This window comes from Tamandua tetradactyla, chromosome 4, assembly GCF_023851605.1.
Source record: "Tamandua tetradactyla isolate mTamTet1 chromosome 4, mTamTet1.pri, whole genome shotgun sequence".
In the NCBI taxonomy this organism is placed as follows: domain Eukaryota; kingdom Metazoa; phylum Chordata; class Mammalia; order Pilosa; family Myrmecophagidae; genus Tamandua; species Tamandua tetradactyla.
Window position 1 is genome coordinate 73,865,838 of NC_135330.1, and position 13,872 is coordinate 73,879,709.

Genomic DNA, 13,872 nt, shown 5'->3' on the forward strand with positions numbered 1-13,872 from the left:
GGAGCTTACCCTCCTGATGGCAAATTCAGAGCCGTGGTTCAGCTCTAGTTAATGGGAAAAGCAATCGTCATCCAACCATGAGGTATGGCGTGTTACTATGGTGAACATATTCCCCAGTGGCCTTTTACTTACGGGGAATAATAAGAGGAAGGCAAAGGTCTTTATTTAAAAGTCATAGCCCTGTAAACACTAAATAATTTTTCCAGACATCCCTGTGAATAATGCTACCAGCTTTAAAAAGGAGAGCTATTTTTTCTCCCATATGGGAGAAATTTCTACTACTGAAAAAAAAAAGACAGAAAAGTTTATAAGGATGATATTTTGGGAGCCAAGGGGCCAAGATGAGAGAGTCGAGGATTACTGCATAGGTCCTCTGACGCTGGAAGGGTAGGGTGCTTTTCTTAGATTAATCCAAAATAATTCCAAGTAGCCCTGACGGCAAGCTCTTAGTGCTCCCTACAACGGGGCTTTTTCTCTCTTGATCTCTCTCTCTCAATGGGAAGGAGGCTTTGCCTTCACATGTCCACCTGAAGTAGCTCTTTAGGTTTCCCCTCTCAGCAGAGGCAACCCCAGCCCTCCCAGATTGGCAACAGATACCTAGAAAGGCCACAGAGAGGAATTCTCCTGGCCAACAACCCCATCTGTGTGGACTCTCTGGTGTTAGAGAAATAAGAGGAAGGAGAGGGAGAGGGGCAAAACAGAGTTGAAAAGAAGGGAAGGTTAGAAGGAAGGATGGAGGGAAAGTAGGAGGGAAATGTAGAACAGTTTTCAGAACAGAACTACAGAGGCAAGACACATAGAACTTTACATAGAACTTTGTTGACTCAAAGGCAGGTACCGGGCATAAGGAGACAATGGATGTCTGCTGGGCCAGGCAGCCCTTTGCCCACTTTGCCTGGCCCTCCCTCACCTGTGAGCTTTGTGTTCTTGGGCTACCTTCTGTGTCAGCTCCTCCAGTACAGCCTCTTCCAGGGCCAGATCCTACAGGAATGGAAAGTGGTCAAGGTCAAGAGAATATGGGCATTTGCTACTTTGCTTGCAAACCTTAAAAGCTCCCTTCTTCAGAAGGCGTTCCTCATTAATCTTGCCTCTTTGATCACTCCTTTACGCCTTTGAAATTAAAGGCTGTAATTTAATTCAGTTATTTCAAGGTATATTTTGTTTGGCCACTTAATTTTCAATCTGCCTGTGTCTCAGAACCACTCTTATTTAAAAATGTGTTGCACATATACCCATATTTTTAACAATCAAAGTATAGGCAAATGAGTTCCAGGTCATTACCCTTTCAAAAGACAAGCCTATGGGAAGGCAGATGGCTGGCATGCTGGTCCCTTGCTCCTGGGCTCCACTGCTTGCAGCCTGTTTCCTGTGAGGGTCCCTCACTTTGTATCGGTGGGCTTTCGCTTAGCTCCTCCAGAACACAACCCTGTGCTCTGGCCTGCTCAGCATCTCATGGGAAGGCACACAGCAACGTCTGCTGGGTTCCACATCTCCAAACATCTGGGTCTCGTGTTGGCTCTGCCATCTTTGAAGCTAGTGCCCTCCAAGCATCTGCATTTGCTCTGATCTTTCTCCAAAATGTTTCCTCTTTAAAGGATTCTAGTAAATCAAGACCCATCTTGAATGGGTGGAGACACATCTCATCTAATTAAAAGTCACACCCAAAATGGAAATATTAGTCGTCAGTGAAAGAGAGGTTTAAGGGGTATGGTATATGCGAGTTTTTTTCTTTTTTCTTTTTATTTCTTTTTCTGGAGCAATGCAAATATTCTAAAAAATGACGATGGTGATGAATACACAACTATGTGATGATACTGTGAACCAATGATTGAACGCCATGTATGGAAAGTTTGTATGTTAAGAATGTTTGTGTTTGCATGTTGTTTTAGCAGTAAAAATATCTTTAAAAAATTTTTTAAAAAAAGACAAGCCTAGGAAGGGAATGTGCCAGACTTTTATTTTCACTACCACAAAATCAGCAAACTGGTTCAGAGCTCACATGGAGGCAGAGCAGGCTCCTGCTGATATTACTTGATGGATGCATGGGAATGGAAGGAGCCCAGGATGGCTGGAACAGCTCAAGGGAACACTCGGCAAGACAAGGGCTATGCACAAGAAAGGGGGAAAACTCAACTTTCTCAAGTGGAGAATTCTTGATATTCTCACAAGCAGTGCGGACAACCAAAGCAATAGGTGGAGCCCTCAATCTGGGGGTTTGTTCATATGAACTTAACCCAACAAAGAATAGGCTAAGGCTACTTAAAATTAGGCCTAAGAGTCAACCCCAGAGAACATCTTTAGTTGCTCAGATGTGGCCTCTCTCTCCCAGCCAACATGACAAACAAACTCACTGCCCTCCCCCTCTGGACATAGGACATGATTCCCAGGGGTATGGACCTTCCTGGCAATGTGGGACAGAAATCCTAGAATAAGCTGGGACTCAAGCACCAAGAGATTGAGAAAACCTTCTCGATCAAAAGGGGAAAGAGCGAAATGAGACAAAATAAAGCGTCAATGGCTGAGCAGTTCCGGAAATGAGACAAAATAAAGTGCCAATGGCTGAGCGGTTCCAAACAGAGTCGAAAGGTTATCCTGGAGGTTATTCTTATGCATTAAGTAGATATCACCTTGTTATCCAAGATGTAATGGAGAGGCTGGAGGGAACTGCCTGAATATGTAGAGCTGTGTTCCAGTAGCCATGTTTCTTGAAGATGAACGTATAATGATACAGCTTTCACAATGTGACTGTGTGACTGTGAAAAGCTTGTGTCTGATGCTCCTTTTATCTACCTTATCGACAGATGAGTAAAACATATGGATTAAAAATAAATAAATAATAGGGAAAAATAAATGTTAAAATAAATTTAGTAGACTGAAATGCTAGTGATCAATGAAAGGGAGGGGTAAGGGGTATGGTATGTATGAATTTTTCTGTTTTCTTTTTATATCTTTTTCTGAATTGATGCAAAGTTCTAAGAAATGATCATGATGATGAATATACAACTATGTGATGACATTGTGAGTTATTGATTATATATCAAGAATGGAATGTCATATGGTAAGAATGTTTGTGTTTGTATGTTATGTTGAATAAAAAAAAAAAATTAAAAAAAAAAGACAAGAGCCATGCAGATGGCTGATATCTTGATCAACTGAATACCAGATCCCTGGCCCCTTGTAGGCTCTGAGGTGTCAATTACATGCATCTTTTCCCAACTCTCCTTCAAGTGACTTCTATGGTTATTTACACAATGGAAATCAGGGCTTGTCAAACATTTACCAGCAAAGCATTGTCTAGGGTAGAGAGATGGAGTCTGGAGGAATAAACCCAAGACAGGGTGACAAAAGCAATGAATTCCTGAAAGCCTGACAGATGTAGTGATCACAGAGCTGGTCTCATCCCTTGTGAGGTCCTGGTGGGGCCCAAAGAGGCTCAAGCCACAGGGCCAGCTGCCTTCAGCCTTTCCAAGCAGTAGCTCCCACAAGTCCCAGGCTGGTGAGCACTGAGAACAGGTGTGCCCCATTTTCCTCTGAGCCCTAGAGTCTGAAGGAACTCTGAACTCTCTGACCTGTCAAGGATACTCCCGAGGCTCATGCTAGACACTGGAGGTCAGGGGGCAATGTTTTGGCAGGAAACACCCAAAATACCTCTTGGCCTAGATTACAGATTACCATTTATATAAAGATTTACCTCCAATTTAATAACTTTTTCAGGGAGGAAACACTATGACCATTAATGTTTCTTGCACCTCAATGGTAAAAAAATCTCATCTCAAAACCATTAAAATGCAAAACGTGAACATTATCTTACAACTGGAAAATGACGGTGTGAGTATAAACCGGAAATTCTATAGCTCTGCAAAGTGTTGTGAGAGACCTTAGAGTGGACAGAGGGAATTACTGGCAGCTCCTATTTTTCAAATGTTAGCTGATCAATTTGCTGTTTCCTGCTTAAGCACTCACTAAAATGACTCAAGCCCATGATAGAAAATAAGCTCAATGTTTTAAATTTTATATCATGGAATAACAAAAATTCCATATGGCTTAGAAATTTAGCTATGTGTATGCATCTAGGCATTGAGTAGTATTAACAATCGAGCACTAAGATATACGGTTAACCAAATAAAGTAAAAATCAAAAAGTGGGCGGGCCGCGGTGGCTCAGCGGGCAAGAGTGCTTGCCTGCCATGCCGGAGGACCCCTGTTCGATTCCCGGCCCCAGCCCATGTAAAAAACAAACAAACAAAATATAATAAAATAAGAAAATGTTTAAAGATGTTTCCCTTTCTTCCTCCCTTCCTTCCTTCTATCCTTCCTTCCTTCTCTGTCTTTAAAAAAAAAAAAAAAAAAAAATCAAAAAGTGCTCCACAAAACCTCTGCTTCCTCATTAAAAAAAAATAATAACGAAAGGTAAAAAGGTACCTCCCTGCTATTGCACTCTACTGCCTCAATTTGAGTCTTGGGGCCTCCCTGAGGTATGTGCCTCTATCACAGAGAAATGTGAGAGTGGCCCTGCAAAAATGAAAAATGGCAGAGTACAGACCTGTACACCACTGAACACCTGCAGAGTGTATTGTGTACTTAACTTTGTTCTTTTCTCTACTGAAGAAATGCCATTTGACAAATTCGGTTACTTTATAAGATCAAACGCAACCAATCACCCCATCTTCCTACTCCCACCAGAGGAATGCATTTTTCTCTTTCAAAGCTCCAATGGAACTATGCAGAAGGTTTATAATTTTCCACGGCTCCCTACCGCCCGTTCCATGAAGTCAACACCTGGGCATGGCATTCGGGCTCTTCTTTAGCATGACTCAGCCTTTCCTTCTGGACTCCTCTCTCTCAAGGGTTCAAGGACTCGGGTAAATTGAGCTCAACTCCTCTTACTAACATAAACCCTTTCACAAATCCAAGCACACTCAAGCTGACCCTTGCTAAAAGAAATCTCCACATCCTATGAAAAGTCACCCCATTCTTTGGGTCCCATCCCAATTACCATTTCCCTTGAGAGGGCTTTTTTGTCGTCCCTACCCCCCAGCCGGATATAAACTTTGAGTTCTCTGGACTCTTCTTTTCTGTGCATGCCTCTCTTATAGACCTCATCATATTTTGCCTACTATATTTTTTTCCATAGTGATTTGTGTATTTATCTTTCATCTTCACCTTCTTCCCTCTTCTAGGTTATAGGCACTGCAAAAGCAGAAACTCTTTTTTTTAGATGTAATTTTATTGAGATATATTCACACAGCATAGAAGCCATCCAAAGTATAAAATCACTGGTTCACAGTATCACAGCAACTTTTTTTAAAATCAATTCTTCTTTATGAAAATTCTACGCCACAATGTGTAAGGTACAGATTGTCAAGCAAGAGTTTTTAATTATGCAAAGCTAGTTAATAATCATTTCTATATTGTGCCTGTCCTTTGCTTACATTTGAAAATGTGATGCCATCTGGAGGCACACTCCTCAACACTATGTTTGCATGACACAGGCACAGTAACAATGCTGAGAGGAAGACAGTGATGATGACTAAATAGTTTCTATTTAGTGATCAATGAAAGAGAGGGGTAAGGGGTATGGTATGTAAATGCCATTTTACTAAATGCCAAGTTAGGTACTTCACATGCATTATTTCTTTTAATCCTTATGATAGAATTAGGCTTGTTATCCTCGTTTTTACATCAGAAAACTGAGGCTTAGAAAGGTTAAATAACTTGCCCAAAGTCATAAAGCTGGTAAGTAGCATAGCCAGGTTATGGGCATGGAACACCTCTGCACCTCTCTGACATGGAACATCCAGAAGACAACAGGTAGGCAGGGGAGGAAAATAGATGGCTGATGGCAAAGCTTAGGAACACACCCAACTCAGACATATACCCAGGCAAGCATTTGCTTCTGCTACATCATCTTCTAGATCAGCCATGTCCAATGGGACTTCTGCAATGAAGAGTGTGTTATACATCTGAGCTATCCCATACAATAGCCACTAACCACATGTGGTTATTGAGTACTTAAAATGTAGCTCATGCAACTGAGGAACTGAACTTTTAATTTTTCATTAACTTAAGTGAACTCAGATGTGACTGTAAAGAGCCACAAGTGGCTATCCTATTGAAAAGAGTAGTTCTAGATCTAAGAATAACAGAGTCAATATTTGTAGGTCTATGGTGAAATCTGTAAGTTCTATGCTGTTTAAGAATCTGATCTGCCCGGTAGAGACAGGGTCTAATTCTGAAAGGGGGATGATGTGCAGAACAACTCCTTTACTACTTCACAACATTCTAACCTGTCAGAGCATTTTACCATCTACAAACTCACGAAGATCACGCTGCCAATCATCTTTGAATATTCTGAATAGCACCCAACCCTGGTCTCTGCCAATAGGCTAAGTATTAAAGGCCTTTAATGAGAGAACAGTGGGGGTGGGTGGGGGAATGTGGACTATTATAACCCAATTCATTGCAATCCACTGGATACAAAAATGAACATTCTCTGAAATTCAAAGGTACGAGCTTTCCATTTTTCACACTGAGCATACTGGAAAACATCCTGACTTCTGAGGTGATCTTTGGAGATATTAGAGATATTGATTCAACCACATTTAAACTCAGTCCTATGAAGATGTGTTCTGCTCTCTGAATGAAGGTTGATTTAATGAGCAGAATTAATAAGAATTAAAAAAAAAAAACCAGCAGACAGTAGATAATATTGCTGTTTTCTTGAAGTAAGAAGAATGAGGATCAAAGTATTCATGAGAAGTTAAGAGATTTTGTGGTATTTCCCTAACCTATACGAGCGAGGTCAGCTTTGGACCCATTAAAATTCACTGCATGTGTGTTCCAGTAGCCATGTTTCTTGAGGATGACTGAATAATGATACGGCTGTCACAATGTGACTGTGTGATTGTGAAAACCATGTGTCTGATGCTCCTGTTATCTACCTTGTCAACAGATGAGTAGAATATATGGAATAAAAATAAATAATAGGGGGAACAAATGTTAAAATAAATTTAGTTTGAAATGCTAGTGATCAATGAAAGCGAGGGGTAAGGGGTATGGTATGTAAAAATTTTTTTTCTGTTTTTGTTTTATTTTTCTGTTGTCTTTTTATGTCTTTTTCTGAACTGATGCAAATGTGTGGGAAATGATCATGATGATGAATATGCAACTATGTGATGATATTGTGAATTGCTGAGTGTATGTGTTGGGAATGTTTGTGCTTCTTGTAATTTTTTTTTAATTAATAAAAAATTTTTTAAAAAGAATATTAAAAAAGTAAATAAATAAATAATAATAAAGAAAAAAAAATTCACTGCACGCACTGTTATGGAAAGCAAATCCAGCCTTATTTATCCTCATCTTAAAACCTTTGCCACGGATGCCCCACTTTCTCTCATATGCCACTGCCAATCAGAAGCTAAGTTCTGCCCATTTTACTTCCAAAACATTTCTAACTTTACTTTCTTGTTTTTATCTCCACTGCAAATGTCTAAACGATACCTGTTGCCCAAGATCACTACCGCAGATTCCCAACTGATCTACAGTCTGTGCATGGACGCAGGGGTTTTCAAAGTGCAGTATTTACAAACCTCTGGAAGGAACACACACATTCTAACTAACAGATGCTTTCAGTCCCGCCAACTACTATTTCCCTTTAGCACCCCGGGCAACAAACGCTCTTTCCCAAATACTTTGTCACCTTGCCTCTTCTCTCTCTGTCTAGAAATCAGTCCTCCCTCCCTTCCATACCTGCCTATCCCAATCCGCCCATTCTTTAAGACATAGACACAGGCTGTCTACTAGCTTTTAAGGTTTCCCTAATCTCTTAACATGTGACCTCTCTTGACATAAAATCCTGATAATGCTTTGCTCCATTCGACCTTGCGTTCTGATTTTGCAAATTTCTTATTTACTCAACCACACTGCCATCTCTCTGAAAACAAGCACCGCGTCCCACATAACTTCATCTCCTGGGAGTACCCAGGCCAGTGACATTCAAAAGAGATGATCAAAAAAATGAGTGATGGATGACCATGACTCCTAACACTGGAGCCAGAATATTGGCCTAGTCACAGTTCTTCTCTAACACAGCTTTCCAAATATTTTAGTGATAAAAACTAGAATCCGACATCATTAAAAACTCTCTGATTCACCTGGAAGCTACCAAAAAAAAAAAAAAAAAAAACCCAGACAAACAAAACAATGAAACAAACAAAAATTCCCCTGGCATGAAAAACTTAGTCTCATCTCTGGTTCAGCCCAGGAATGGTGATTTTACCACAGTGATTCACTCAACAAACTTTTACGAGCACATATTATGTGCCAGACACATAGTGGACAAGACAGATAAGGTCCCTGCTTAAGGACCATGGAGCTGAAGGGCTGACAATAAAATAACAACAATAAAAACACCACACAAGCTGTTGACAGTTGGGGTATATTAGAAAAATGACAGCTGGGGTGCTTTAGAAAAGTGAAGAAGGAAAAGGAAGACCTCTTTGAGGAAGTGATATTTGAATCCAGATCTGAATGACCAGAAGGAATCAGTCACACAAAAATTGGGGCAGAGCACCCCAGAGAGAGGAAAACCCAGGTAAAAAGGCTCTGGGGTGGGAGCAGACTCGGTGTGTCACAAAGGATGGCAGCTTGCATGCTTGAGGGTAGTGGGTAAGCAGTGTGGGGGAAAGGGGGAACAGGGCGGTTCAAGGGCGTGCCTTGATGCCAAGAGGAAGCATCTTCACTATGTCAGTGTTTTAGAAAACTTGTCTCTATTTTATAAATGTATGCACTTTCCTCCCCAGAGAATATGTCTATGTAAAATCCTCTGAGATTTTCAAAGGAAGCAATTAACAGTCTAAAGAAGGTAGAAAATTAATTAAGAAAAAGGAAATTACACTTACCATAGGAAATAGCACATATTCTCTGAGGAAATCTTGAGAATCGAACTGATTATAGTCTCCAAAATCAGCTGAGAAGAAAAACAAGGGAAGAGGGGTAGTACGAAATTAAAGATGGAATTAAAGAGGGTAAACTTCCTACCATATTTATTTTTCCCATTTCGTTCTGTTTTACATCATTAAATGAAAATTGTGCCAAGATTTGATATCATTAGCATTTTTACTTAACAACACTATAAACATCAACATGTGAGTATGGCTATGCAATTTTCTAGAAAGAATAGGGAAATCTGAAAGCAATTACAAACTTTTACTAAGTCCATATTTATATGTTTTAAAAATATGCATAATCATATCTTAAGAATATCTTCCAAGGGGACTTTTAAACTCAAGGTTAATTTGAAAAACTGAAAAGCAAAGCACATCTGCATCTTTTCATATATTTGCAGCTGGAAATTCCCCTTGTAAATCACCCTTGGCAAGTAACCTTGAAAATCTTTGCACCTCCTAAACAACTTCACATGTTGCAAGATGCCAAAAATTCTGTTTTGTCCTGTTTTCATGTTACAGTGGTATGTCTGAACTCATGCAAAATGAACAGTATCTGTGCCTTAAATATATAAATGCATTGCTTCCAATCTCACACTCTCACAGAACTCAAACCAGCATGAAATTTTAATTTCATGTAAAAGATTTAGCATCAGACAGAAATGGACGCAGGTATTCTTAAGGTAACAATAGATAGAGAATAAGGGGATACACATGCACACATTGAAGACCGATGTAAAGAAGTTACTGGGAAGGTAAAGATTCACCCTCAAACTTAGTATGGTCTGCAATGCCAATTTAGGTGAGGCATTCCAGAATGACAAAGATCACCTGCTGGCCAGTTCTCAAGTTTAATCATCAGTTAGTATATTTCATCACAGCTTACATCCCTGTTAATGTATCTTTCTAACTGCCCAACAAGGATTCTCAGGAAAGTTACTTTTTAAATACTATAGGTCAACGAGAATTTATCAGAACAAACAGTTGGCTTCAAGGATCCAATGAATAGGGGATCCAAAGTAACTTCCCCAAATTCACTCAGCCTGAAAGCTATCAACAGGGTTCTCCAGTATCCAAGATGCCCAAAAGAAGCCTAATGACTGAATGGTGCGAGGGAAAAGGAGGGTAAATAAAGCAAATGAAAAGGAAAGCTTTTCAAAGCGAGAAAGGCCAATTTGAAGATGAAGGATATACTGGATTTTTTCTCTCTTCTCTCCCCTAATAGGGATTCTTCCCCATTATTTCAATAATGCTATCACAGATTTTTTTTTTTTGCTATAACTGATCTTTATTTCTTCTCCTCCTGGCATTAAGTGGTCAGATGTAATGCAACATATTTTGCATATTTCCATCCACAGGGTAACAATAGCTACTAATTGTATAGGAATCTTATGCCCAACAGAAATCAATAAACTGCTAACACTCCAGAATGGAAAAGGTCAAGGAAAGGCTGACTTTCTAGACATTTAGAACCCAAAAGGTTCAAATTCAGTTCAGAGTTGGGGACAGGGAATTTCAGTTCACAGCTTCTAAAACAATAGTCCACACAGCAAGACCTCAGCTGCTAACAGGCTTATACTTGCACGTTAGCTGTTTTTATAGAAAATAATGACCGAAAGGGAAACAGATTTCTTTTCAAAAATTTTACTACTGTCTTTGTGTTTTCAGTATGACGAAAGGTAATTAAACCACCGCTCAGTAAAGAGAAATGTGTAAAGTACTCTAACATAAAAATTTAGAGAAGATAAAAGGGTAGCTGTCTGATAAATCTAAATAGGAGAGTTTGAAGATATATTTATTATTGCACGTTTGTTGTTTTCCATTTAGTTGTGCACTTTTAGCTCTTTAAATTAAATGTATTAAAATAAATTACATTTGGGGGTTTTAACATTAAAGTCATCGCACCTGAAACTACTGTGAGAGTAACACAGTTATCATCAAGCCACAGACTACGACCACATGGTACAATGCAATCATTCTGAGAAAAGTTCCACAAACCCTAAAATGTAGCTTTAATTAAAGGCAGAATAAAACTGCTATTTCTTCAAATAAAACTGAAATTACACGAGCTTCGACAGTTTGCAAAGAACTTTAAGAAATGTATCCTCCTGCCACCAAAAATCACTAATGTTGCATTTTTAAAGTAAGACTTCCTGAAATGAAAAGGGCGCGTTACCAAGGGATCATTTAAGGAAAATCAAACTTTTTACCAAGAGGCCAGCATCCCCATAATCAAACAGACAATGGGATCTCCCACGCTAGTCAGCACTATATCTTACCTTGCACGGCTAAACCGGCTAGCCGAATCACCTGTTCCAACGTACACCGTAATCGCCCTTCAAGCACGTCTTTTTTAACTTGCAGGTAATACTGATATCTGTTCATGGGAAAAGAGGAACAAACAGCCTTAAGAACACATACTTGGAATATATTCCCACAACACAGATGCCTCTAGAGGTAGGGCCTTGTGTGTGCGGCAGGACACACCGATGATGCTGATAAAGGTTATCTCTACAGAAGATGGAAAGGGGCCACTGCCTGTGTTTATCTTTGTTTGATGTGGCAGGTGTCACATCCCATTCATTCTTGGTTTGAGAATCATCACATCATTTATTTGTGAGCCAGCAGGCTGAGCGACTGATAAGGCCCATATTTTCATAACAGAGACCAAGAATGAAAATGTGCTTCCACACCTGAAGAGCTACAACAGCACGGCTGCCAAAGCCACATTAAACAGCGCGCATTCCCGAGCAGACTCTAAGAAACACGTCACCTTTGGTAGCATACGCCATAAATAGGCCAGATGATTTTGAATTCAGCTAAACGATAGGATGAAGCTTCTGCGAGCCAGGCTCCGCCCTACATGTCTGTGACTTGTAAAATCTAATTTAATGCAATGCTGAAAACCTTCCAACTCCAAGAACATTCTCCAACCAGCAAAATTCAGATGGACAGAATGTGCCCATACACGCAGCAGGCCCCAGGGTAGACCACTGTCTCAGAAGCCAATACGGTATATATTGTTCCCTTGACAATAAAACTGCACCCTTAGAATTACCTAAACATTTAAAAATCTCCTCACCCCAGACTCTTACCTGCTAGGACTCCACGCTTTTAGACTGTATCTTAAACAGTCACACTCTTGAGCATTAATCCTAGCAAACATCAACAACCCTTTGGCTACTAGTAATCATGAGTATTTTTCCTTAACTTTGACATCTCAGTCAAGTAGGACTCAGGGGACTCAAAGCCTAACTTTTCTTGAGCGAGGCAATAAGCCCTGCTGGTTAATTATAGATGGTTCAACCTTGATATCAGGGATAACACTATGTACCAATCTGAGGTATATTTGAGCCAAGGAAGCAGGCTCTCTGCACTCTCCAGGAGAGTCCACCACGTTTTCTCTCTTCTTGGGTCTACTGGATGGGGTAAAAACAACGAGATCAGTCTTTGTCGGTGTTTTAGTTTCCCGGAGAATAAAACAAATACCACACAATGGGTTGACTTAAACAATGTACTGGCTCACAGTTTTGAGATTAGGGAAGTCCAAAACTGATGCGTGAGAAAGGCTATGCTCTGTCCCTGAAAAGTGGCATTCTGAGGCTAGCTGCCAGAGATCCTTGGTCGTTGACTTTTTTGTCACTTGGCAATACACAAGGTGTAGTCGTCTCTTTTCTCTTCAAGGTTCTGCTGACTTCCAGCTTTTGGCTACTTCCCGTGGATTCTCTTTCATGTCCAATTTCTTTTGCTTTTAAGGACTTCAGCCATACTGGATTAAGGGCCCACCTCCTTCGGTATGGGCACGCCTTAACTAACACATCTTCAAAGGTCCTACTTATAAATGGGTTCACAGCCATATGACCAGAGTTGGGACACTGAACTTGTCTTTTATGGTGGGCATGAGTCAATCCAAAACAGTGGGAAAGCCTATACTATAATCAGAAGGGCACACTGGAAATCATTCAACAATCCTTTTTTGGTAAATATCTTAATAGAAATGTAACCTTTTTAAAAATATTTCCATTCTTTAAAACAATTCATTCCATTCTATAAAACAATCATTTTATAGGTTCCACTAGTCAATAATTTTACTACCTGCCCAGATCATCTGACTAAACTAATGGATGTTAGCAAGTGTCTTTGTTGATTTTCAGAAACCTATTACCTGATAGATGCAGAAAACCTCTGTGTCCACTTTTCTCAGCCAGGGCCACTCACTACTCTGAGCCCAGTGGACACCTCTTTGTCTTTACTCAGTAATTGTATCCTTAGCTGGTTAGAAGTGTTATGGATTCCAAGTCCCAATGAATAAGAACAGAAACTAATATATAAGAACTTGCAGTTTAAAGACATTTGATGGTAATAAAGTGGCAGCTTCTTTGTTCCTGAATGTGCACAAATTAAAAAGGAAGAAAACACAATAGGTGGAATCATTAAAAACCCTATGAAATGGATGATGATCCATTTATCCATATATTTTTTTGAAAGAGTCTTTGGCAATAATACATGAGAGAAGGGGAAGTCATGGCTTATTTCTTCATTTTTCAAAGGAGAAAATCAAAAGTACACAAAAACGTTGTGAAGCAATAACTGTGTTCAATTTTAAAGAAACATCACAAGAACAAATAAAAATACCCAAAGCTAAATAAACAATTCTGAATTGCACAGTAAATATGCTGCTACAACATCTTTTGGCTACCCTCTTCACCTATTCACTACAAGTGAATTCAAGTACCTGAACTCAGGCTGATCTTCAAGTACTTCACTCAAGGCAAGTTAATATTAGAGAAAGGTGGTCCTCCCACATTCACTGTAATAGAAGTGCCTGCTTGTCTCCATTCTGAGGGGAAAAAGAGCCAACAAAGAGCCAACAGCAATTGTGCACATGGCTAGTGTCAAGGATTGCAATAGGTACCAAGAGTTCCAAT

General features: G+C 39.8%; 1 protein-coding gene across 3 annotated transcripts in view; it reads right to left on the bottom strand.

Annotated features, from left to right (window-relative positions):
• Positions 1-13,872, bottom strand: part of PTPN14 (protein tyrosine phosphatase non-receptor type 14) — a 201,612-nt gene that overhangs the window by 47,840 nt on the left and 139,900 nt on the right. For all 3 annotated transcript variants that reach the window (XM_077157804.1, XM_077157805.1, XM_077157806.1), the window contains 3 exons: positions 11,224-11,321; positions 8,900-8,967; positions 911-981 (listed from right to left, as the gene is read on the bottom strand). In XM_077157804.1, coding sequence (XP_077013919.1) covers positions 911-981; positions 8,900-8,967; positions 11,224-11,321 — 237 coding nt within the window. The remainder of the gene's footprint in view (positions 1-910; positions 982-8,899; positions 8,968-11,223; positions 11,322-13,872) is intronic.